Source organism: Uloborus diversus, chromosome 6 (assembly GCF_026930045.1).
Source record: "Uloborus diversus isolate 005 chromosome 6, Udiv.v.3.1, whole genome shotgun sequence".
In the NCBI taxonomy this organism is placed as follows: Eukaryota; Metazoa; Arthropoda; class Arachnida; order Araneae; family Uloboridae; genus Uloborus; species Uloborus diversus.
The window spans coordinates 42937047-42964921 of NC_072736.1; the positions used below are offsets into that span (position 1 = coordinate 42937047).

At 32.5% G+C, this 27875-nt stretch overlaps 1 protein-coding gene across 1 annotated transcript in view; it reads left to right on the forward strand.

Annotated features, from left to right (window-relative positions):
• LOC129224604 (BTB/POZ domain-containing protein 7-like) overlaps positions 1-27569 on the forward strand; it is a 29130-nt gene extending 1561 nt beyond the window's left edge. Inside the window, exons 2-9 of the mRNA XM_054859088.1 lie at positions 8736-8896; positions 9517-10726; positions 12512-12720; positions 15436-15511; positions 17444-17772; positions 20648-20831; positions 23480-23850; positions 26552-27569. Coding sequence (XP_054715063.1) covers positions 9571-10726; positions 12512-12720; positions 15436-15511; positions 17444-17772; positions 20648-20831; positions 23480-23850; positions 26552-26692 — 2466 coding nt within the window. The 5' untranslated portion in view covers positions 8736-8896; positions 9517-9570 and the 3' untranslated portion in view covers positions 26693-27569. The remainder of the gene's footprint in view (positions 1-8735; positions 8897-9516; positions 10727-12511; positions 12721-15435; positions 15512-17443; positions 17773-20647; positions 20832-23479; positions 23851-26551) is intronic.
• The last annotated feature ends 306 nt before the right edge of the window (positions 27570-27875 follow it).

Here is a 27875-nt window from a genome sequence, read left to right on the forward strand (position 1 = left end):
GAGTAAATAAATACGCTTAATGCAAGGTTTGTAAAACACCAGTAGAGCATATTTTTGTCAAAATTCTCTTCAACGTTAATCATAGTTATCAATGATACAAGTCATGAGTATTTTCAATTAGCACAAAAGATGAAAATATATGCATTATCAACTATAATCTCTGGTCACTTTAAACTGAATTAAATCTGATAGACTATATCTGAAATATTTATGTACAATTACGATCATCTTTTTACATAAAATGACACACACATTTTGATTGATTATGTGAAACTAAAGCACCAAGACTAAATAAATACCAATAAGCATTAATTTAATACCAAGTCATCAGATTCCAAGATAGCTTTAGTTAAAATCCTTAAAAACAATTTTTTTGTTCAACTCTGTTTCACTTAAAGTAATCCAAACAATCTTAATTTAACATGTTCTTTTAACGATACAAACTGTATTTCAAAAATAGAAACAGGAAAGAAAAAGAAAGTTATTGCAATTCGAAAACTCACCCATGTAACGGGAAAAAGTTCAACAAAATAAATATAATTAGTCGCACATTATAAATGTATCAAAATATGAGGCCCGTGAACGATAAACTTACACTACAATCAATAAACATATCTAAAGAAACAACTTTCCTATGCTGAAAGGAGTTCAGAACGTCGAGTGTAAAAAAATAAAAAAAGGATAGACGATAAAATAAAAGCTATATCCGAATGGAGCAACCAATTTTAAACTAATTTGAAATGAAATTCTAGATGGAAACGTTGTTTTAAGATTTGGACAGCAGCCAAAAGAATCTCTTTTAAAACAATTATTAGAATTTTATTTGCTCATACGCAAAATGGCAACAGGAAAGAAATAAAAATTCCTGAATAACTTTATGTTAATTAACGTTTTAATTAATATCTCCGCTAATTAAACTCGTACAATTACGAGATTGGTTCTATTGTTTTCTTTGGAAAATTTCGAATTGATCGGTATCTCGTTCGACTCTCGATTCGCAGCGGTTCTCGAGGAGATCGATCTTCAGACAGACAGATGGACGCGAACAGATTTTAATATTATAGTGGATGACACTTTTAATGTTTTATTTATGACTAACCGCCTGCGGCGACCAGCTGGTCCGCCTTTTTTACGCCATTCGCCTTTTTAGGTCAATGTTGCCGCCTTCGGCGGCTGCTGAAATAAATTTTGTGGCAGTATCAATCAATCTATATCATTACTAGTTTGAATGAAATATTTTCTAGATCTATCTCCAGTTCAGTCATTTGAAATATTTTTAAAGGAAGGTGAGAGGAGACACAAATGGCGTACTCTTCATGCAAATTTTGTCGAAAAATAACAAAAAGCACTTCCACTTTTATGTGAAAGCATTGTTTTTTCAAAGTCATGGTGTGTGGGGGGGGGGGCATTGACATCCTGGGTTGAAGTTCCTTAAATGACGGGCATGCCTTTTTCTTGTTGTCCATCTACTGTATCGACCTCTATATTTGTCTATCTATCTATGCGATCTATGCTTATCACCTCTGACAGTAATTAACAATCTTTTTTTTATTTATACAAGTATTAATTCGAAAAAAAAAAACCATTTTTTTGTCCACTCAATCTCTATCTATTTCTGTACCTTACCTAACCACCAAACCGTAACAGAAACAAAAATCATGCAAAAAATCGCCGGCTTTATTTATTTAAACAAAATAGCCCACAAAAAAAAAAGCTCTATAACACCGCGCAGTGCACAAAAAGTAGCCCTTGCAAAAAGATAGAAAACTTTTTTAAAAAAGGTGAAGAGAAGGCAAACGATTTCAGCTGGATTACGTGATGAATTAAGTTCAGAACTCAGCTGGCAAACGAACAGCAACAGTTGTGTTCTGCATTAAAAAAGTTGTAAAAAAAAAACTATTGCGTATTTTAAAAAACTTTTTTCTTCTGAAGGAGGCAGAATGTTTTTACTATTACCAACTAAAATTTTAGAATTGAGGTTCAATACTTTTCGCAAGATGGGTTTCACAAAAAACTAAACCCAGAAAAAAAATGTAAAATAAAGGTTTTTTTCAAAAATCTATAAAAAATACAAAAATTGCTCTATCTTCAAAATTTTTTCATTCATCGTATTTAAAATTAAATTTCCTACACTATAGTACAAAAAAATATTCATCTGGCGCGATTGGTTAAGGATTGTTCAATACGTGGACCTTTCATATTGCGGCAGATATCAAATCTCAAGTTTAATTTTTGTTTCATTTGCTGTAACATGTCACGATCAATCGTAGAAAATGTGGTTGTTATCTTTTGGCGTAAATCTCTCAAATTATGTGGTCCATGGGAAACCAACTCATGATCTTTGATGTAACGCTATAACAATATTTTTAAAAAATTCTTTGAGTTTGGTCTGGAGAGCAAGGTGGCCATGAAAGAAGATGATTGTCCTTATCAGAACCTTGTCAAATCCAATGACTAAGAAGTTTGTTATTAAGAAAATAAAAATAGGGAACGTATGTTAGGTAATGGAGTTCCCCATCTTGTTAAAATGAACGACTATATTGATTGTGACAAGCACTGCTGCAGCAAGTGAAACAAGAATTAGACTTGATATCTGCCACATCATGAAAGTTTCACATATCGAACATTTGGGAAACAAAACCTGTAGAGTTTCTATCTCCAGTAAAGTCCATGTTGTTGCCATATTGATAATCTGTCTTCTTTAATAAGTCTTCCAAGGCCTGGGGGAATTGTCACAAAACTGACACTTTGCGGTACCCCTCGCCAATTCTTGCAGCATCCCAGAGTGCCGTGTTAACCAGTTTGAGAACCCCTGACTTAGTGGATTTTTTTTTATTTCATTGATAATTTTAGTCTGTTACAAGTCTTTTGTTTAAATATCATTAAAATAAAAACAAAAATGTATGGTAATGTAATTGAGTAGTCCAATGGGCCCTTAGGCCAAACATGGCGACAATAATCAAAATGATTAAGATGCTCTGTGACATACCTATAATGTAAAGGAATAAGTAATGTGAATGTTTGTATTTGAATCCAATAAATTTTTTTGGTTTAATAAATGGTTGCAATTTTTTTTTTTTACTTTAATTTTAAATTCTTTTCATCAATAATTCTTGAACGTTTCAGCTTACTAATTCATCAATATCTTCATTTTCGCAAAAATTACAGCTGGCAAAAATAAGTGACTTTACAGTATATTTTTCGCTTGCCTTTTCTTTTTGATATGAAGTTTTGATGTTACTTTTTCTGAAAAGTAACATTAATTCATGGTGTCCCCCCCCAGACATTTTTAGGGTTGTCTTGTCCCCTTTAAGGCAGAGGTTCTCAAAGTTTAAGCTACCAGAACTTGCCCCCCCCCCCAAATTAGGGCTTGGATTTTCAATGAAGAACTTTGGATTTTGTCTGAAATGCTTGTGTTTCAAATTTTGTTGATAAAAACAAAATATTTTAAATATTTTAACAATAAAACATTTTATTTTCACTAAATGTAAATATTTTTTGACTGAACAATCTAGAACAATACTTAAAATACACCGCCAGCTCAGTTATTCCATCCGAGGACTGCAGTTTCGTGCTTTTTAGCACTCATCAGCCCGGAATAGGGATCACATGAGCTGGAGGCGACAAATCTCTTAAGGGATCCAAGAGAGCCAAACAAACTGGTAGCTAATGCAGAATTAGCAAACCAGATGAGCAACCACAGGATGGAATAACAGTTGGCAGTGTATTTTAAGTATTTCTGCCTTAGCCCTGGCTTTAGGGCGGTAACTTACCACAAAAATACCTTAGCTTTGCCATCAATCTTTGTGTTGAACCGCACCATTGCTGCGGTCGCTCATCTGATTTGCTAATTCTGCGTTAGCTACCAGTTTGTTTGGCTCTCTTGGCTCCCTTAAGAGATTTTTCACCTCCAGCTCATGTGATTCCTATTCCGGGCTGATGAGTGCTAAAAAGCACGAAACTGCAGTCCTCGGATGGAATAACTGAGCTGGCGGTGTATTTTAAGTATTTCTGCCTTAGCCCTGGCTTTAGGGCGGTAACTTACTACAAAAATCTAGAACAATGTTTTTTTCATACACCAGCTGTGACTGTATAAAAAGATTGTGTTGGGATGTTGAGAAGAAATAAGAAAAAAAAAATCTTTTCTTTCCTGCTCAAGCCCTTGAAGTCATTTCCTTGTAAAATATGTACAATTGTCTCAAAACGTTAATAAAACTTTTGCTTTTTTTTTGCAGCGAACAAACTATTTAAGAAATTTAATTCTTTCATTATGAAATTCCTTTTTTAAAAATGTTCCAAAGAAATATATATTCGGAGCTACAATAGTAGTGAATTAAAAAGAGAAGTTAATAAATTTTAATGTTTATCTGTAGGGTCATTTTACGGTATTTTTGACATTTATATAGAGTCCGTAACATGATCTTTTTTTGCCATAACTTTTTAATTTACTGTTTGATTTGCAAATTATTTTAATTTTAAGTTGGTGTATTGATAGGAAAAGCTCAAAATTAAATAATATGCTAATCAAGCAGTAAATTAAAAGGTTATGGCCAAAAAAGGTCATGTTATGGACTCTACATAAATGTCTAAATTACCGTGAAATGACCCAGTTACATTATCTTGAGTTTTCTTGCCCAGGTGTTGATTTTACGAGTCCAATCTTGAGTTTTGCCAAAAATCCCAATGGCAGACCTAAGCAAAACTCCCAATGAAATACCTGCCACAGACCTAAGCAAAACTCCCAATGAAATACCTGCCAACTCTACTAGTTTTTCCATTAGTTTCCTGGATTTTGATAATTTCTCTTGATTGTGAAAAAGATGTAAGGAACATTTGGTTGTACTAAGAAGGAAAATAAAAAGTTCCTTTCTTTCCTAAATAACAATGAAAAATCCGTCGTAAACATTTACTGGATTTTTTAACTCTCTGATGGTTTTGAACATCTTATCATGCTCTACCAAACTTATTTCAAAAGCATTTTTTCCTTATTTTTCTGATGCTGAATGTTCGTTGTCAAATGGTCGAAGGTGCAGGGCCATAGCTAAGCATTTATAGAAGGTAGGGCACTTGATTTTCTTGGCAAGTTACTCAAAAAAAAAAAATCATGGAAAAGAATTTCATGCATTGTACTCATGACCCAGGACCATCAGAGGGTTAATGATCAACTGGATTTTTTCCCAGTAGCAGGGGTCTAGCCAGAGCAAATTTGGGTCCGTTAACGGACCTTTCACAAAAATCCGATCAACCAAAACGGACCTTTCACAAAAATCCCATCAACCAAAACGGACCCTTCACAAAATTCTGGTAAACAAAAACGGATCTTTCACAAATTGTTTATTGAAAAAGCAAATCTCAAATTAAAATAATACAGCATATTTAAAGTTAAATTAGAGGAATCAACTTATACAAAATCAGCTAATTTTGCAAAAGAAAAAAAAATCGGCACTCTTGTGATGCTCCTGCAAGCCATAAATAATTACTACCGCCAAATAAATATAATGCCTGTTGTTGGTTTCTTTGAAAGAAATTAACAGCTGAAAGTCAGTTTGGTTTATAATTTTGCTTGTTTGTTTTATGCAGCGGTGTTGTTGTAAACTTCTTTGGAAAAGCGTCAACATTCTCTGAATAGGCGTAGTAAGCACTTTTCTCTCCACTCATGATTTAATTATCAATAATATACAGCGAAATGAATTTAGAACTGCAAAGGTTAGTATGGGTGGGGTGGGTGTGATCGCTTCAGATAGGATTACAAAATTCAAACTTATCGCCACTTAGTGTCTGGTGGTGCGATGTTAAACTGTTATTTTGGGAGAAAGTTATATGGGTTTGGTTTTTCGATAGTAAAAAGGATAATTAACTTTAAATAAACTTTTATTTACCGTTATTTTTTTCTATAGATGCCTACATTTTGAAAAACGCAATCTTTTTACATCCGATATGAGAATCATATTTTATTCTTTTTTTCAAGCTAACTTCGCTTTATTAGGATGCAAATAAATGAAAGGTCTCTTTATTTTTGTAACAAAGCTTATTTCAAGTTTTTAAAGGGGAATTCCATTTTCTTTTATGAGTCAATAATTAAAATGCTGAATTGATGGTTTATTTTTTATTTTATTTATTTATTTATTTTTGCTTGAACTGTGTCCAGATATTAATGATATGTTTATCATAGGACTCTAAAATGCAATTCAAAATTAATTTTATCAAAAATATTTATTTTACAAGCCGTTTTTATAATTTTGATTCCTTCACTTTGAGGATTACAATCTCTTTGCATCCGCTGTGGAAATCTGATTTTTCGAATTTTCGATGTTTAATACGCTTAGTTAAGAGGTAAACAAATAAAAAAAAAATTTTATTTTTGTGAAAATCACGGAGTTTATAAGGTTTGAACGAAACTCTGTGCTCTTAAACAGTGTATTGGGTTAAAAAGTTAAATGCTGAACCCCTGCCTAATTTTTTTTCTTACAGTTATTTTAAATACTATACAAAAAACATTTCTAGTATAATTTAACATGATGTAGAATGGTAGATAAATATTGATACTTGAGGGGTGCCCATCTCCCAGGGAGCAATGCCTCCCCCTTCTCCCCAAATACTAGAAAAACACTCAAGAATGATATTCTCAACAGAAAAGAGAGAAAACATTCAACTTTAAGTGTCAATGATGCAGTTTCCACCATCTCAAGAGTCTAAACTTTCGTTTTTACAAGATTTTTTTTTTTTTTTAATTATTTGGTTTTTCACAAAAATAATTGATTTTTCACAAAATTATTTTATTTTTCACAAAAAACGGACCCTGTGAAAAATCCTAGACAGACCCCTGAGTAGATGTTGGCAGGTATGCAATGGGATTTCAAGAGCTGAAGATCTTTTTGTAAGAAAAAACATGATCGCACTGCACACTTCGCTACTGGTGGGACCTGTGATTGTCCTGTCCATTGGAAGCTGCTCTCACCCAGTGCTCAAAATTAGCGGTCATTAGTCGTATTTTGCAAACTATAAATACTATGGTTTTACTGTTCTACATCAACATGAAATTCATACAATTTTCAAAAATAACTGCCTTTGTGTATAATGAAATTTTAAGTGAGTTAATGTACAAGAGAAATAAAAATTATGAAGGCTTTTTATATTACTTGGCCTAGATGCATATGTTTAGGGCCATTGCAAGGTCTAAACAGTAAAGGGATGTATGAAATTGATGGCCCTTTAATTATTTCAAACGTATCTCAAACACAGTGAAAGATAATTGGTTTCAGTTTTTTGGTTTAAGAGAAGGTCATTTACTATGTTTAAGTATTGACATGTGACTTTTGAATTCACCTTCTTTTACATAACTATTCTTTACATTTTCATTAACTACAAGATTGATTAAAACTTAATTTGCTTTTTAAATACTTAGGCCTAGACAATCTATAAGTTTTAAGGATACAGTTTGTATATTTAAGAAATTCTCTACACCTATAGTAATACAGAATTAACTTTTATCCACATTTGGGGTGTTGTTATCCACATTTTGGGTCTCATTGGACAAAATGAAAATCCGCTGATTTTCCATATGTTTGATACATATAATTATTACGACAATGTAATAGAACAGTTATTTGTGCTAAAGGAGTTGCTATGTACATTGGGACCATACTCCTGCCTGTTTCCTGTTACTTATTTCTCATAATAGGGAAGTTTTCGATTTTTCAATTTTATTTTTATATGATAGAGTAATATGTATGAACATCATAGGTGAAAAAAATTTTGCGATACGATAAGTAGTTTTTTTTTTAAATTAATTTTTAAAGTTCAAGCGATTGTGACGTCAAATGGCACAGGAAGTGACGTCTTGCGCTCTTCCGCCGCGGGAGAAGCCGAAGGACGTGCAGTTGGCTTCAAAGACGAAACGGAAAGCTTACCTCCTCGCGTTTCTGGAACATTAACCCTCTCATCCTCTCGGAAATATTCGAATACCATCATTGATGTTACTTAAGGAAAATTATTAGATTGTGCTTTGACGAATCCGGCCTCTATAGTGTGTTCAAAAGGATTAATGAATTTCTAAAAAATAAAAATATCAGCACGCTCAAAATGTCCTTAGCAAAAACAATGGATCTTTGGCGGAAGGCTGCCCATTAGTGCCCTGTGACGTAAGCTCGTGACGTTTCAGAAGAGCCCACTTTTGCGCATGGATTTTTAAAAATTCATTAAAAATCAATCACGGTGTTTTAAAATTCGGCGATGGTGAATTTTTTAGTTTTGAGGATCAATCAACAATATCCAGTCAGGGCCGTATTTAGGGGAGGGCAGGCGGGGCTACTGCCCCTGGGCCTCCACAGCAAAGGGGCCCGCACAATAAAATTTTTACAAAATATCCTAAATTTCAGGGGTCAAAAAAATTGAAAATATCTGGTAAATACATATATATCAAAATATTCGGATATATATCAAAGTATCGGATATTTTCGAAACACTTCCAAATCCGGCCCTGTATCCAATAGTCAAAATGTGAACATTTAATAGGTTGCAACTTCCCTATTATCCATATAATTTTAGTTATGAAAAAGTTTATAAATGAATGAAGTTGAATTTGAAAATTTTCTAATACAGATTTGTTTAAATACTGAATAATCAACTTTTTACTTGTTTTTTCCACTTTGAATTTGAAAGTTTAAAGTTTTTAAATATATCTTTTTAAATAACTTTTAATTTTAAATACTTTAGATTAACATTTTATTTTTCAGATTTGAAAATGTGAATCCACCATTTCAAAGCCTGCTACCTGTAAAATGCTCATCATTTACTTCTTCATAGATTTGATTCACGAATAAAATAACTTTTGCTTAATTTATCAAGAATGCTTCCTTCCAGTGTTTCATGAAATATTGTTTTAGGGAACTACCAGGTAAGATTTAGCATAATGGTCTTATCATATAGCAAAATTTTTTTTCTGGGGGGGGGGGAATCTGCTTCAAAATTTATCAACAATTATTTTTGTGACTGAAGTTCCTGTCAAACCCAGTTTTTTTACTTTGTGTGTTGCTGTTGTTTCTTTAACTGCAAAACTAAAAGGAAATTATGAAGAAGAAATCTTCATAGAAGCTTTATGTCGACAGGATTCGACACATGATTTTGTTTAGTTTTATATTTATTTATATTTAAAAATTAATTTTATCCGTCTTTCAATAGTAAATAAAATTCAAAATTATATTAATGGACTTGAATTATTTTGACAATGTTTATGATTTTCCATGTTAAATATAGTTTACTTTTAATATTTTAGAATTATTTATTTATTGCTTGTTGGTGTGTATATTGATAATGCTTAGCATAAAAGAGCTATTTCATCATTATTTACTGTGAAATATTCAAACTAAGGCCTTAAATGAAAGGTGAGAATTTGGGAAAATTTTTGTAGTGAAAACTAAAAAGATTTGAAGACCATAAAATTAAAAATGTTATGTTTATAAATTGAAGTGGATGTTTTAAAGTGAATGTTAATTATTGTACATTGTGCTGTTTCAGGTATTATTTAAAATGGATTTTATTTGAAGTGTATGTGCATCTGTAGTTTGAGAGATGGGAGTTAGTGCGTCTTCACCAGCTTCGTGTAGCAACACACAAAATGAGCCTATGGCATCTACTCTTCAGGCCCAAAGTGTGTGTACCAGCTTTTCTTCCGGGAATGTGGATCAGTATGGGAAGGAAAAAAAGAGAAAAGTCGGATCATTGTCCACTCTCCGCAAGCGTTTCACCCGCAGACGGAGAACGAGCAAGGGATTCGACCATGCTCAAGTTTTCCGCGAGTTCATTGCTGACTGGAGTCCGCGAGATGTCGTTGCTCTCGTTGAGGAATATGAATCTACTTCGGCTTTGAAAGAGATAACTCTTCAGGCGGAAATGGCTCGTCCACCTGCAAGCTCGTGCAAACAAGACTTGGGATTATTGTTTGAAAATAAATATTGTTCCGATATTAATCTCATATATCAGGGAACAGTGTTCGCCGTGCATCGTGCAATTTTAGCAGCTAGGTGTCCATTTTTTCGTGAAATGCTCAATAGTTTATCATCCATTTGTACAGAAGTTGCTGTGGATATTGATATTGCTGGTGTCAGTATATCAATGTTTAATGAACTCCTACGATACCTTTATACTGGTGAACTTTCAGTATCTGAAAGCTATGGTGGGAATTTTGATATATTATTTCAATTGAGTGAGCAGTTTGGAATACCAAACCCACTTGAACAAGATTTAAAATATCTGCTTGAAACTGGTATATATAGTGATATTTCCTTAAGCTTTACTTCTCCAAGTGATACTGGCCACACGATTATGCGTGGTCAGACTTACATCTGTGATCATATATTAACTGATGGTGAGGGAAAACCGTGTAAAATTTGCCATGGGACAAATGAATTTTGGTGTCATAGAGCTATTTTATCCGCTCGATCACCCTTTTTCCGGAATGTCATACATAGACAGCAACGTAGATCAGCTGATATGCATGAAACTCATAGAACTCGAATTCTGCTGGACGATAGTATAATTCCACGCCGATATGCATGTATCTTATTGCGTGCTGTTTACCAAGATGCTCTTGAATTCGGAGCAGTTTTACCTGATAGTACAAAAAGAGGTAGTATGCCAGATGTTCATGTGCCCCAGTCATCTGTGGAAGAGGCAATGCAATTGTTTGAAGTTGCCCGGTTTATTGAAATGGATGCTCTTGTACAAAGTATGTGTTGGCTTTTGATTTGTTCTCATAAGTTTTTGTGTTATTATTATTACATATTTATTGTTTTTTATTACACATTTCTTTTTAATAGGTGATTTTTACAATTTTAGGCATTTATTTGTTTAGTGAATCTAACATAGTAATTAAGTGAGTCTGAAAATGGGTAAAAGCTGTAACCTTTTTAGCTATTCAAACTGAAGACTTCTTAAGTGCATGGAAATGGGATGGTTTAAGCAAAAGTTATCACAGTAAAATGTTAGCACTGCCTATACAGGATAGTTCTAGACCACTGGTGCCCAACCCTTTTCTATTATAGGGCTTCACCTTCAGACTTAGATAAAATGAAAAGCTTTCTGAGAACACAAATCCTGACTGGAAAATTTTTTGCAAATAATTATTTTGCCTAGCTCACCCTTGAATAAAGAATTAAATTTATAATATATCTAATATGAAAGAGTCAAAAAAATAAGTACTTTAAATCATTTTTTTTTTTTACAATAACATATAGTTTGTGTTTATTTTTCACCAACTGAAGAAAACTGCCAAAACCATTATTTTTTCACATATGTGCTTTAAAAAGCTTTTGAAAAAAGGTTTTAAGAGAAATAAATTGGGAATTTTTTAAAAATTCCCTTAAAAAAATGTTTTTTTATTTTTATTAATGTTAGCAGTTTGAAAAAAATTTCTGCAGAGCCAAAAATTTTCTGTGAACGCCGTTTGCGCGTTCGTCTATATTATGCAAGACTGTTCACCAAATATTGAAATGATTCTCGTGGGCCAGAAGAAACGTAAACTTTCAAAATGCTTAAACATTTCTTTAATAAGGTGGAAAAATATGGAAAGAGAAAGAAAATTAAAAACCAACGGTTATCATTATCATTACTATGCTTTTTTTTTTTTTTAAACGTCTGTTTTTCAGAAGCCAATTTTTGAATATTTGGCTCCAAATTTGCAAATTTATCATTAATTATGCTTTGCAATTTATAACATTCAACAAAGCTATGGTCCATGCAAATCAGGTAAAAGGTTCGTAGGTTGAGCGCCACTGTTCTAGACCACAGGTATTAAACCCTAAAATGAGGAACAAGACACGGAGATAAGACATTGATGTTTCCTACATAATAGTATTTTGCAATCATTATTAATTTAATCTTTCTTTTGCAGTAAAATCAATGCCTTCAATTTTTAAAATCTTCATTTAAATATAGAGAAAAATACAGTTACAAATGTGTAGTAAATTGCTATCTTAAGGCACGTTTACAAGGAAAATACAATAACCATTGGCCCCTGTGCAATGGAAGTTTATGTGTGTCGTGAACACAGCACCACCGATAGCCCCACGTTTTCAAAGCCTGCCACTGAACTCCATGCTAACGCACAATTCAAACATGCCTAGCTTGCCACTGGCAATGCCCGCCTTATTAGCGCGTGTAGATATTTTTCTATTGCCGTTTTACCTTGCAACCTACAGTTGATCCAATACCTCCTCCGAACATTGCTGCCTTCTGGCCTTTTCTGAATGGATGTTCAAAATTCTAGAGTAGTCCATATTTTCGAAATTGTACTCGATACGTTATGCATTCATTATGTTTATTTTATCTTGATGTGCATTCATCAGTTTTCATTGTGTGCCATGGAAGTTAATGATGCTGTGAGAAAAGATTGATCAAGGTTCTGGATATAAACAGTGTTTCTGTATTGGAACAAGCTTTTTTTTTTTTTTTTAATCTCATTTTCTCATTAATAATGTTACATGACTCCTTAATCATTACGTTTACATTTTAGGTTGTGAAGATTTTATTGTAGAGTCAATAAGCCTGGACAGCCTTCTGCCAGTGTTGCGTTGGAGTAGTCAGCCTCATGGATCGCAATGGGTTTACCGTCAGGCCGTTCATTTTATGCGGGAAGAATTTGTGGCAGTTTCTTCATCCCCTGTGCTATTCCAGTTGGATAAATCACATTTGATTGATGTTATAAAATCTGATTTCCTGCAGGTAATTTAACTGGGGTTTTTTAATTTACCTGTTCTTTTTTAAAATTTTCTAGATCATGCCATCAAAGATTAGAAATAAAATTAGCTGAATTCAAATAGCTGAACGCTCTGTCCTCATCTTACGTGGATGACAGATACTGTTCGTAACATAAGCCTATGTAAGCAAAAGAACTTTTTCTGGGAAATTTTTCAGTCTTAAATAATCTTTCTGCAAATCAGTTTACTACTTTCCCTTAACTTTGATAAATGAAGTTGCAATGGAAAATTCCATGTGTCTTTTAGTTAAAACTCCGGACTAGGAACTCTGATTAGTAGCCACTGGCTATCTCAACCCCCTCCCCCCCCCCAAAAAAAAGGTAAAAGTAAGCAATTGCTAAGGATTTTTTTACATGTCATTCTTTACTGTTTAAATTTTCGTAAAATTTAGGTTTCTCATCATAAAAATAATTTTATTTTGTATTGTTTTAAATAGCAAAATCAGTTGTTTTGTTTATAGTTTTTTTTTCAATATGATAAAAATGCTGGTAATTAATTTGAAATTTTAATTTTGAAGTAAAGCCCCTTATTAAAATAATCAGTTATCCAACGTTTTGAAGCATAAAAAATGCAAGTTACTGCAGACACGTGTTTCAGTCTTAAAATTAACTCCTTTTATAATGCAAACAATTATGAGCTTCTGAATGAAGTCATCCAAGAAATTTTTCATCCCAGCTTTTCTCAGGTGACTTTTCATCCAGACGCTCATACTTCTTTGCATTGGAAAAGATGTTCTTTGTAACAAAGAAACATGTGTCTGCAGTAACTTGCTTTTTTGTGCTTCAAAATGTTGGATAGCTGATTATTTTAATTTTCAGCACAAAGGTATTTATTCGTTAAAGCCACTTATGTTTAGTTTTTATATTAAAATGCCATTCAGTTGGCTTGGAAGATTTTGGCTGAAGCTTGGATTTCAAATGAATGAAATTTGATTAGATATTATTGATCTATTAGATTAAGTAAAATATTTTTTAAGTTGAATGAAAAGTACAGTGTGTTGAATTAAAATTTTTCAAACTCTTAATGAAAATGCAAAATGAAACCTATTGTTTGCTGGATCAGGGGTTCTCCACCTTTCAAACCCCCCTTTGATCTCAGATGGAAGATTACACTCATACACCACAATCACCACCATATTGTCGCCTCATAGCAACAGTAAGATATATGAATGTTATTGATGAGATTAGATATCTTACTGTTGCTCTGAGGCGACGATATGTGGTCAGTACAATAATTTGCAATTACACATACTGATGGTTGTCTTTACTAATAATAAAGCTGAAAGTCTCTCTGTCTGGATGTCTGTGACATGCATAGCGCCTAGACCGTTCGGCCGATTTTCATGAAATCTGGCACAAAGTTAGTTTGTAGCAGGGGGTGTGCACCTCGAAGCGATTTTTCAAAAATTCAATTTTTTTTTTTTGCTATTCCAATTTTAAGAAAATTTCCTCGAGCAAAATTATAAGATGGATGAGTAAATTACCAAGTTATCATAACGTGGAACTGTAACATGGGCAAGCCAATTGGCGAGAAATTCGCTATACATTATTTGTAAATATACAGGCGAACCAAAAGATCTTTTAATTTTCTACTATGGGCAAAGCCGTGCGGGTACCATGAGTTTTTAAATAAATATGTAGTTAATTTCACACACAATTCAATGCTGCAACACATACATTTATTTTGAGTACATATGAAAGTCAAAAACTAAAAAGTAAACACTAATTTATTTGAAGGACATAAGTGAGGTTGGCATGGAATCCTTTAGTCACCTTCACAGTATTAATGAGAGGAGATTCTATATTTATATGTGATCACACAATTGAAAGACTTATAATTAGTTATACTTTTTTATTTTATTGATTGTTCACTCCTTCCTTGAAATTCTTCTACATCCCTTTGGGAAGTGCCCGCCCAGGTTGAGAACTTTTGGTATAGAGTGGAGTGCAAATTAATGTTGAAATTATTTATAATATGAGAGGAGGAACACAGATAATAAAGGAAACATTTAGAAGGGATAAAATATATCACAGTCAAATATTTTAAGCTAACTAAAGCAAAAATTCTGGCTGGAGGATCTGTAGCATCCTCCTCCCCTCTTTTCATTTTTCTCCTGCAGCATAAATCATTTGTAGTTTTTATTAAAGTTGTGTGAATGTTCAAAACTAAGCTAGGTGAATTGAAAAAAAAAAAAAAAAAACCTTGATTTTCAAATAATTTGAAATATCAGAGCACTAGATGATGTCTGTAATGTACCTAGGCAAGAGGCTTGACATTATAATGGTATTCTGCTGTATTGCAATTATATTTCTTTTTTTAAATTCATTTTTAGCTATCACTTTAAATTGAAATAAATGTGTAAACTGTCAATACTTTGAAAAAAAAGGGGGGGGAGGCATTCCATGAAAAATCAACCCTTTGTCCCGCACGTGACGGTTCATATATTTTCTTAAAAAGTACCTAATAATTGAAAGGATAATGACGAAATTTCTCGCGTAAGAAATCACACATAAGTTTATAATTTGTTAAGCAGAAAAAATATGTTTATTAACATTTTGAAGTATTATTTTTAATGAAATATATGAAGTGGAACATGCTGGACAAAATTTCGGTGGAATGGCTCAAAAGCTCAATAAAATAAATCATGAATACTAATTGTATAAATTTGAATGTATTTTAGGCAGGAGAACTAGAAGTTTTGCAAGCAGTGCTCAAGTGGGGAGAGCATCAGTTGTTCAAACGTGTTGAAGAAAGAGGTTAGTTTATTTTTAGTTCATTTAATTAAAGTTTTTATATTTCACTATTTGTCTGAGACATTAATGGAGTCAGTATTTTTTTTCTTTTTGGCTCTTGAAAAATCTTGCATTTATCTATCAAAATACTAAGATAGACACAATATGACCTGCAACAGGAGGTTCTAGGAGTGCTAACCTCCCAAGTTCGCCTAAAACATAACCAAACACCTGTAATTAGAACTACAACAAAAATACAATTAAAAATTACGTTTACCAGCTGATTGAAATTCATATTGCTGTGAAAGAATATTAAAAGTGATCAAATGGCACGTCATTTATAGGAATGATAAGCGATTTGTCTAAAGAACTAATAAAATTTGTGAGTGTCAATTCTGGGTCAAAAGCAGCTAATTTTGTAGTGCAAAAAAAAAAAAAACTTAGAAATGAATTTCGCTCATCACTGTATTGATAAAAACTCAAATTGATTACTTATATTAAAAGTAGACCTCATCCAATATTGGAAAATAATTTTATTATGTAAAACATTTTCTTTTGCGAAGTTAATATTTATAATATCTCCATGTCTTTTTGCTTTTGCATGAAGTTTTTTAGCAGCTCCTGTAAAAATTAATTGAAATTCTTGATTTTTTAAAAAAATGTTTATAAAATTCTTTTTGCTGTGATGTTCATTTGCTATCTTTATAACAGTATTGCTTGTGGCTATGTAACCTTTGCATGAAAATGCTACTCTTCAAGGATTAAATTTTCTTGTTCATTGTATTGTTTAAATTGGCATATTTTAATTGTTAAAAATCATCATAGTTGTGTTTTTCATATATTTAAATGTCTGACTTCAAAATAATTGTAATCATACAAGAAGTTGCTAATTTTCTTTTCTTACATGTATTTTTATCCTTTTAACGCAAGAAAACTTGTGCGAAATTCAGGGGCAATGTTCAAGTTTCAAATCATCAAATTTTGATATTAAACCATCAACGTTAACTAAAAGTATTGGGTACTGTGCTTCTTAGAACTGTTAAAAAAAGGGTCGTTTTTTTGGTTGATTTTCAGATTGAAAGTTTTATTTTTTTTTTTTAATTGGACACTTATTTATGTTTCAAAATAAATTACTGATTTTAAAATCAGATTTTATGCATTGCACACAAAGATTACAAAAAATCATTTATTTCACTTAAATTTAAAAAAAAAATGGTTTAAATGTTAGTGCAATCAGTTATGTCAAGTCTGAAAAATTTGTTGGCAGGTATTAAAAATGTATTTTCAGAGCATCAAAATCACCCTTTTCTTGCAATTAAAACTCTCTCTCTCTCTGTATTATTTTATGTAGTGAATACCAGATTTGCATTTTGTGCCATTTAAATTTATCGAAGTATGAATTAAAATAATGCTTTTTTTTTAATTTTCAATGTGGAGTTATTTATTTAAAATTCAACTTTAAGTTACCATTTAAGTTTCACTCTTTGGATAAATTTCTGATTTGTCCTGTGACGTTTTCATGTATTCTGCTTTCACCTGATGATTTAGGATACTCTGGGCAAAATTTAACCATCTAATTCACTCTGTTTTAGAATCCTCAGATGTAAATATTACATTCAATTAATTTTGGAACTTAGTAGGGGGCACACGATAAACAGAAAATGACAATAATGGGTCCACAAGACAAAAAAAAGTTTGAGCCTTTAGTTAAAGTCAAATTCAGTCAACCTGTACCAATCTTAAAAGACACTTACCAAGGCTGGTGTCTTTAAAAATCTGCTGTTTTGATGAAAAAAAATTTTTTACTGAACACAAGGCAACTATTCACAAGATTTCAGTCTGCTAAAGTTAGTTTTCTTCGTAAAGCAGTAAAATGTGAACGCTATGTATTTTGAAAAAGGATATTGTTTTTAAAATTTTATTTTTTAATTATTTGTACTTGCCTTTTCTTTGCAGAGCCAAATTTAGTCAGTCATACTGCTCACAGTGTCAGCAGGCGTGGTCTACGCCGGCGAGATTTGAGTGATGTCGAACTTCGTGATTTGTTATCAGATTTGTTAAGCTGTGTTCGTATTAGTCATGTACTACCTCCTGATAGTGAAGCTCTGGTATCTGCTGTAAGACGAGGCCTCATCAGTACACCTCCATCCTATATGTTAGGAGATGATTTGTGTGTGGTTGGGCATAGCTCCAACTTAAAAACTAAGGCTTGGATTAGAGGAAGGAATAGTCATGGACTGTATGTCAAACCGCGTCTTTTTACTCCATTTGTTGAGGAAGCAAAGGTAGGAGTTATTTATTTTGTTTTTTTTTTTTTTTTTGGGAAATAAGGAATTTAAATGCACTTGTTTCGTTAATTCTTTTTGTTTTCAAATGGCCTGTCCCAGTTTGTAGAAAATTGATAAAAATCATTTTTTGTTACGTATATTAATTTATTGACCCCCCCCCCCCCTTTTTGTGCAATTTATTATTATGGATTTTGCTTTTTGTTAAATATTTCAATTTTGTTTACCAATTTACAAGTATTCTATGTAAATAATTTCCATATGTTTTATTACAATTTTTATATAAGTTTGTTAAAACTGTTAAGATGCTTAAAGTGTTCAATTTTCATGTTTCAAATTATGTATTAACCCTTGTACTGAACCAATTGACTGGTTATTTCTGTATCTCATGGCTAGACTAACATAAATGGTGATTTTCAGGTTAAAACTGTACATAATGTAGAATCTTATTCTGCATTGAGCTATAACAAAATAACAGGAAATAAGCAGTGTTGTGAGCCTTTGGATGTAAAGACATCTGGTGAGGCTTTTACCAGATGTCTTTTCATGCAAATACGCACAACTTTGAATTGAAAAAGGTGGGTTCTAGAACCAGGACCGTATCCAGAGGGGGCTGCGATGCCCCCCCCCCCCCCCCCCCAAAAAAAATATTTTTGAAATGTTTGTACCGTAAAACAGAAGAAAGGTTTTTTTTTTTTTTTTAAATTTCTAATGTCAGAAAAGGAAAATAACAAAAGTTTTTTATTCTTAATTTTGTAACTATTAAACGAGTGAAAATTTGAAGAAATACAGAAAAAGCAATTTTAGTTCTATTAGCTGCAAAGCATACTTAAAATTTAGACCCTTAATTAGGACTTATTGCTCTTTCCCAATTCAATTCAGGGCTGTCCAGGGCCAAGGCAGGCCCCTTGTCAGTTTGGTAGACTTTTCCTCCTCCAAGGGTGTGCACAGAAATTTTGGGGCCCGTCACAAATGACTTTTTCCACCCTGCCTCCATATTGTTTACCCCTATTTTCATCCCTAATTTTAAAAATATTGGACCCCCTTCAAACTTGGGCCAACAGGTGTCCCTTCTCCCCTCTGTGCATGCCCCTGCCCTCCTCCCCCTAAAATTCTTATAAAACTTACACTGCACCGATTTCGAGCCGGGGCTCCAAGGGCCGGGCGCCTAGTTTCTGATTAAGATAGTATCTGGTTTCCAAGAAGTGCCAAATTCAGCTCCTTCCATACATCCTGAGTAAAAAATGAAAAATCATGATTCTCACGTTTTTGTAGCATATTTTTCAAGATAATTTTTTGAGACTGATATGTTCCATGTCTTGCCATTTATTTAACACCAAATTCAGTATTTTGGAAGTTCTTTTGTTATTGCTTGTTTTTATCTTACTTCTACCTCATACTGTTCTTAAGCATGAGAATCATGTACATCTTAAACATGAGAAAAAAGTAAAACTTACTCTACTCGATTTCATTTTCTGCACTACTTATGATTGAAAAAAAAAAGTTGTTTGCTTTGAGAAATATTTTGTTACATTTATTTTTAACTTAAAACGGGTGTGTCTTACAAAGTTATAATCATTTTGTAAGACTGTGCAATCAACTTCTGAAAAGTGCAAATAAAGTGCTTTAAATAATTTCAACTGGTCTAGAGTCTTTGAAAATTATTTTTAAGTTTTTAAAATTCCTTGAAAAGTTTCTCAATTTTGTTTCTTATCAAGAAAATAAAGTATGAATTGTCCAAATGGCCAGAATATTACTCTTTTGTTCTTATTTTCTGAATTTATACACCATTCCTTTTAAACCATTTTATAAAATTTTAATACTGCAGGGCATTTGATGAAAAAGGGGGGGGGGGAGTGATCAAAAACAAACTGCAGTAAAAGCCAATATGAGTAAATGAGGATGCACTTCTCTTTTCTCCTCTCTCGTTTTTCCTCTCTGTCGATTAATGTCAACGGTTTGTCGAGCAAGCAATTTTTATTTTGATTGATCTTGATTTGCAAAAGAATGCATATCTTTTAAAAGACTTTGTTTGCCTATTTTTCTTCAGATTGTTGTAGTCCAATTACCCCTTTTATAAGGCCTCAAAATACAGATTTTTATATCTATTTTTCAAAAAATCTCACAGGGGAAAAACCCCTGGACCCCCTGAAACTAAGGATGTTCTACCTCTTATTTAAGGAGACATTCTCCTGTTATCCTTACCACTACAAGGTAAATAAAAAAATAATAAGGAATTAAAATTAAAATAACAACGTCCAATGGTGGAATCATTAAAAATCAAGATAAAAAAACATCTTCTGTGTTAAATATTTTTATGTGTGTATTTGTGTCTATATGTATGTGTGTGTGTTAGGGCAACGTGCGAATCCGGGCCCCTCTTGAAAAAGATTTCTGGATATGGCCTTGCTAGAAACCCCAAAACGTGTGTTCAGTGATCTGTTTATTTGTGCTAAACAACATTGGATACTTCCTGTTATTTCTCAGCACAAAGTTATTTACAAAGTAGTAAAAAAAAAGGCAACACATTGGGGTTATCAATTTATTAAAAAGTTCTCCCTTAAGAATTTAACAGTAGTAATGTAGCCGTAATAGTAGTAGGATGAAATTTTTATAGTAATAGTTCATACCCAATCTTTCCATAATTAAAAAAATTTGACTTCATATGCCCCCCCCCCCCTCCCACCCCAACACGAAGTTGCAGAGCTTTTTATGTTTCTACTGCTTGACAACTTTTTATGTCTCAACAAAGAACTTACTCTCTAAAAAAAAATTAGATAAATATCTTGAGAAATGTTTGGCTTGTAATAAACTTTTTATTAACATCATTAATTTTATTCTTGGCATGTCATTCATTAATTTTTATCAAATTCAGGCTTGGCTGGAAGAGCAACTTGGTCAGGATACGGAAGTTGTGCGTCAGCAGGTGTGGCATATATCTCACATTCCTGACACATTGTATATGGTTGAAAAGCCGTTGTCATTCAGCGAGGGTGTTGTACCTTTAGGACACTTGTGTCCATTGTCAAGTCTTGAATTCATGAAAGATGTGGTTCTCGGTGAGTATACGTCTTACCTTTATATTCAGGATTTTTTTGATTTACATAAAGCCTTGTGAAACAACAATATTAAAATATTATTAAAATGAAATCTATGTGAAATGATTTCCTGTTTTTTTCCAAAATGAGAGATGAAAAGTTTGTTTTGAACGTAATACAAGACATACATGACTCTTTCAAAATCTACATTTTGAAAGAGTCATTGAAGCATTTATTACGACCCTGAAGCATTCACAAGGATTTCATTCTGAACTTCCATGAAAGCAGTATCTATCTTAATATCTGATCAATTTGGCTAACTTGAAATGTAGATTTGATTTCTAGGCAATTCTTTTAACTCTCCGAAGAATAGAAAACTATTTGTTTTCAACTCTTTGGATTTTTATGAAATTCTTTTAACTCTCTGAAGAGTAGAAAAATGTTTTCTCCAGGGTTGGCGAGGTTTTGGACACTACGGTAAAAACCACGGTAAAAAACCTGGTTTTTACCGTCCTTTCCAAAACCCTCGTGTCCAAAACTGTCCGAAAGTGTCCAAAACTATATTTTTAGAAAAATTGTATTCTGTGAGAAAACATCAAAAAGAGAATAAAATGTATCAAAGTAATGTTTTATATTGAACATTTATTCAATGAGAACATTCAACTTATTTATGCAGCTGATTTTTAATCTAGTTACATTCAAGGCGAATTCTTGATTAAAATTTCAATTTGTATGCATGAGTTTATTTATTTATTTATTTATTTATTTATTTATGATATTAGTAACCAAATTTCCCTATGTTTATGCATGTGGGCAAATGAAAGCAGGGTTTTTCTCATCCTGTTCAAAACTACTTTATAAGATACTATATTTTGTGAGAAAATATCAAAAACAGAACAAAATGTGTCAAAATTATATTTTTGACTATTTAAAATATTTATTTAATGTTAACATTCAAGTATAATTATATAACTTATTTATGCAGCTGATTTTTATCAATCTAGCTACGTAGAAATTAAATTCTTCATTAAAAATTTCAATTTGTATGCAGGAGTTTTTTTTTTCCACAAACCAAATTTTTCAACATTTATGCATGTGTGCAAAAGAAAGTGTTCAAAATATACTGCAATAATTGATTTAAATGCAATAAATAATAATTTTTTTATTGTTACCGAATGTATTATATTAAAAATATGAACTAAAAAAAGAATAGCACAAATTTTATGACATAAGTGTTTAATCATCAATTTCTTGTTCTTTAATCTATGATTTAAAAAATAATTTTAGGTAAAACATCAAGCAAAACTTATTTGCAAAAACCATTTTAAAAAAAGTTTTTTTTTTTGCTCCTAAATATTGCACATTTAGTAACATTCCTTTGAGTTATAAATGTAACTGAAATTAGTTGTCTTGGGTGTGTTGTGAATTTCCTTTCATAACTCTACCAACTGTTACATAAGGAAGTTTTTATGTAATAGTTATTGGCAATTTTTTAAGTAAAATATTTTTTAAATTAACATTTTGGAGAAAAATATTTTCAAATAGTCATTGATTAAACCTCATTAATATCTATATTTATGCATTACGAATATTGCAGTAAATATGAATCGATTAGATTACACCTCTTTAGCTTTAGCATAGTTTTGGACAGTTTAAGACAGTTTTCGACACTTTTGGACAGTTTTAGGCAGTTTTGGACGGTAAAAACCACCTGTCCTGTCCTAAACTAGTTTTGGACAGTCCAAAACCCAACCCTGGTTTTCTCATATCACCATCTTGAATAATTTCCATGCACTTTTTATCCATTTTTTCTGAATTCATGTTGGATACTTTTGTGGACTGATGGGATCTGCATTCTCTCAGTTTAATGATAATTTATGGTTAAATAATTAAAATTTTAATCAGGGGTGCCCCCTCCCCATGGGCAAGGGTGCATCCCCGTCAATGCACAGAGACCCCCCAAATGAGGAAAAATACCCCTCCAAACACCCCCCTAAAAATTTTAATGGCAGTCTGCATCATGAAGCCCTAGGTGCGGATATATTCTTTAACCCAAAATATTCTGCAACTTTAACCAAAACTTGAAAAAATTATCCCTCCATCTCTCCCCTCCCCCTTCCCCTGTTTTCTTTGCATTCTCCTCTTTCTATGTTTTTATTTATTTGCCTCAAGGCAGTTGTAATCTCTGTGCAATCTGCTTGAATTTTGGAATAAACTTAATGTAGTCAAATGATATTTTGGTTTATTGGTTATTATATTTTTTTTTAATGTTGTCCTAGTTAGCATGAATGAAAAAGAGCCAATAGTTCAATTATGGAATTAACTGAGTTAATTTTAATCATTTCTTGTGCTGCTGTTGTTCTCTTATATCTCCCTTCTTTTCCTCTCATTTGCACTGAAACAGTTGGTCTGTGCTCTACTGAAAATATTGGGCACATGTGTCCTACTTTTTATGAGCTTTACATTAAGTTTTAGTTTTTATTTTGTTGGAGAGAATCATACTCCATAAGCTTCATAAAATCATCGTAACTTTGTTTTCCTTTTGTTTGTTTATTTTCTCATTAATAATGTTGTAATAATCAAAACCATAGATTGGCTATAGTAAATATGATTCTTTATTTTCCATATAATTTAAACATCAACTAAGATTATTTCCTTTCCCATTTTAGATGAAACTACTTTACGACAAATGAAAAAGCGCGAGAAAGAACTGAGACAAAGTCAGAGTGCCCGTCGAGCTTACACTGTTGTTCGAAATCATTGTGATGTTACCAAACTCTTACAATTGCGAGTGGTAAGAGAGTTTGGCCTTCCAGACAAGGTGATGGAAGTTCTTCATCGAACATCTTACCAGTTTCTTGAAGAATATAGTGCTGAACATCATCCATCTGCTGCCTCTGTTTCATCAAGTCATCAGTCTCGCTATCCTGGGGACCATTCTAGTCATGTCTATGGATTGCCAAGAATGTACAAGCCTTCTAGACACCTTAGTTTGGAACTTGGAGAGGCAAGAGAGGAGCCTCTACCACCTACAAACCAAGTAAGAAGAATGCTCCTTGTTGCATGTTTATTAATTGAAGCAAAATAATTGCTTCATTAATACAAAATACACAAAATGAATTGAAATCTCAGAAATAAGACCTTATTTTGTCTGAGGTATGAGTAGGTGATTGGTATATATATATATATATATATATATATATATATATATATATATATATATATATATATATATATATATATATATATATATAAAATTGATTTTCGTGCATTTTTTTACTGGTAATCATTTTATGTTTAATTTAGCATTGTGTTTGTCGGTGGGTTGGGGACATGATTAAAAACTAAACAATATCAAAAATCCATGTTAGCAAGTAATAATGTGTTATCTTTTCTCCTCCCTCACACTTCTTCTCTCTCAATTTATATCAACGATTTGTCAAACCACAAGCAATTTTTATTTTGACTGATCTTAATTTGGAAAACAATGTGTAACTTTTAATTTTTTTCCTGTTATTTATGTGGTCCCAATAAGTCTTTAGTTAAAATGAACCATGATTCTTCATCAGTTTTTTCTGTTCTAAAAAGGCCGGTAAAGGCTTGATGAATTTCTAATTATTAAAAAAAAACGGAAAACACTTGTTCATCTCTGAAAATGTGTTGAGTTTCTTCAACCATTACAGAGAACCAGCAAGATTCTTTCTTCATAAACATTGGTTTGCGATTTACATTAATTAAATTTGCTCATTTTTTATCATTCCTCTTAAAAAAATTTGGAGGTGCGACCACCCCCTCTGGACCCCCAATTTGCCGCCCCTGCTTTCCTTGCCTGGGGATACGTTTTCCTGGGAAATTGCCATTAAAGCTACTACTAGATTTTTTTTTTTGAGCAATTATGATTGCTTATTGTTCTCACTTGACCGTCTTTGAGGTCCGGTTCCTTTTTCAGCTTGGACCAGGAGCCTCTGCAGCACCACCGGCCTCTGCAAGCGCGCTTCCTCTGGTTCTTAGCACTGTCCCCCGGTGGTGTCGTCCATGCCCTACAAACGCACGCTCTACACTCACACACATACACACACGCCTACATGCATACACACAGGTCTACGAACACACACAACTATACACACGTAACCGCCGAGGAGGAGGGGTAGAGTCGGGGGGACAGGAGCCTTTTCTAAAAATAATAACCCCAATGAGTAGGGTCCTGTCGCAACTCGTGATTGCGAAACACATAATTTGAATTCAAAATTTCAGAATTCAAATTAATTTCCTTTTTTTTTTTAACTTATTTTTCGGTGAAAGAAAAAGGGAAAAACTAATCATTCATACTTCCTGTCAATGATGAGCATACAAATGATAAATGAAAATTTATTTTTGGAGTGCCCAAGCTCTGCTTAGTTTGCTTGGGCAGACCGCACGTCACAACCCTATAAGGCCTCAAAATGCTGAATATATACGGGATATTCTATAAAAAAATTCCATCATCTTTATTTTATTTATTTCTTGTTTTAGTTTTCTGTAGAGAAATATTCCAATTTCACAGGGGGGGGGGAGGGATTAACAGCTCTAAGTTTCCAAACTAAAAATATAATTTTGTTTGAAAGTCCACCTCTAAAGTAATCTTGGTATTGCTTAATATAGCTCCCTGCAATAAATAATGCTCCCTTTCCTTCCTATACAACTTTTATTAAGGAGGCAATCATTAAAAGAAAAATAATAAATTGTGCTCTAGATTTTATTTTTATTGAAGTAAAAGATTATTGTTTCTATTAATTAATGCAGAGCTGATAAAATCAATCTCATACAGTAGGGTAACTGTACCAGTAACAGACAAGGGTCCAGTAACAGAGACAATCATAAGTTTGGATTTAAATAATAAGGATTTTAGGCGGGTAAAACTGATGCTGCTGTGGCCCAGGAATATGGTGCAACCATCTAGTGTTATCAGAGTGAATTTTATGAGCCAGTTGGTGTTTACAAGGCAATTGTGAAAGGTTATGAACAGACAGCATGAGGTCAGTATGTGCTTCGTGTTCATTTGCATTACAGAAGTTTTTAGTCCTAAAAGTAAAGAACTTCTGCACATTTTGAAGAGAAGGGCTTTTTTGTCCATCACTCATCCTACCTGTTACTGGGTATCATCACATTTTTTGGTGTCTGTTACTGAGGGTCGGACATTTTTTAGAAATTGAGCAAATAAAAATAGAATGAACTAATTCAGAGGATCCAGAAGCAGCCAAATATTAGATAAGATGTCGTTGCATGAGAGAAAATTAATTTAAAAATTCTAAATACATTAAAAGGCTCGGAAAATTGAGTCAACCTGAGAGCAATGTCTTAAGCATGTCTGTTACTTTTGCCGTTACCCTAGTTGCTTGTACTAAAATAAAAAATATTTTCAAAAATTTTGTTTAGTGTTCTTGATTTATTATGGCTTGTTATATATAATTTTTGAGCAATCACATTGCTTATTGTTCTCACTTGACTGTCCGTGGTGTTATGCTGATTTTAATTTCCCCCCCCCACCTCCCTCTCCAGCACCACCGTCGACCGGCTGCTCCTCTAGCGAAAACAGTCTCCAGGCTAAGTCCATATCCTATGCAAACATACATCTGTACACATACCTACACAAACACACACGCCTACATATACACACTCATGATTGCGAGAAACATAATTTGAATCCAAAATGTCAATATTCAAATTAATTTTTATCATTTTTTTTCCTTTTACTTTCCTAGATGTCAAGAAGCTGTTGCAGTGATCATTTGAATGAAATCATTCCGGACATAGCCATGCCAACATCCCTTCTTGAGCAGATTCATATCAGTGAGTCTGAAACCAGCCCTGACAGTGGAGGATTCTCGCTTCGAATGTTTTGACTGAAGTGGTCATTTAGTGGACTGAGAAATAGTCTTCCATGTCAGTGTTTTTAAAACCATGGAAAACCTGTAAAAAAAATTCATTGTAAATACACTTTTGAACTAACATAACCTCATAATCAGTTGGCTCTTGCTGATGTTATTATTCAGTGTGTTGGCTTTTAAGAAGGGTGTATGTAGATAGATGTTGAATAAGTTTCTTCCTTTCTTATGAAACTTGTTTATTAACTGCATCACTTATTCCATGATTATAATGTTGGGTAATGTTGCTGAATGTAATGAAATATAGTGAATGAAAAAATGTAAATTTAAATTATTTCTGTATATACTGTTAAATATTTATTTTAAACTTTTAAAGTTTACAGATTTTTAAATACGTTCTATTTACTGGATTTGAATTGAGTATCATATGTATATTATGTTAATAAAGTTTTAAAATCAAACATTGTTACATTTTATTAATTTTATACTTATATAATTAAATGTTTTATGTTGTATGGCTAAAAATATTTTTATAAAATTTTCACTGGATAAGAAATATAATAAATAAAGTTTTGTTCTAAAACTATGTAAAATACTGTTAAATTTTAGTGTTAATTCTAGAACTTTTAATTATTTACGTCTTGTAATACTTTCAATTTCTTTGTGAAAGTAAATACGGAGGAATATAAGGAAGGAATTGTTATCTTTCTATTATTTCTAATTATGAATTGAAAGTTTACACCTTTTCAAACATCACTGCCATGCATTTCACTATAAAATTTATGCTTATATATAACTATATGAGATATGTTTCACTAATTTTGTTATCCCACCTTTAAAATTTGATTTGTCTTATTCCCCATCCTGCATCATTCCAGCTTTTAAACTAAACTGGTAACTTATTACTTATTCTGTAAAAGTTTTAATAAAAAAATCTGTATTGTTATTTTACTGTCTGTCTCTCTCTCTCTCTCGCAGTTGTACAGTAGAACCTCATTATTGTATAGTAGAACATAACAACACAGTAGAACAGTTGTACAGTAGAACCTCATTATTGTATAGTAGAACATAACAACACAGTAGAACAGTTGTACAGTAGAACATAAAATTTTTATTTTTCTTAAAAGCTATATATTCACATAGTTCATTCCACAGTGACTGACGTTACAATTTGACTCTATTTTGAACTTAAAAGTTCAGT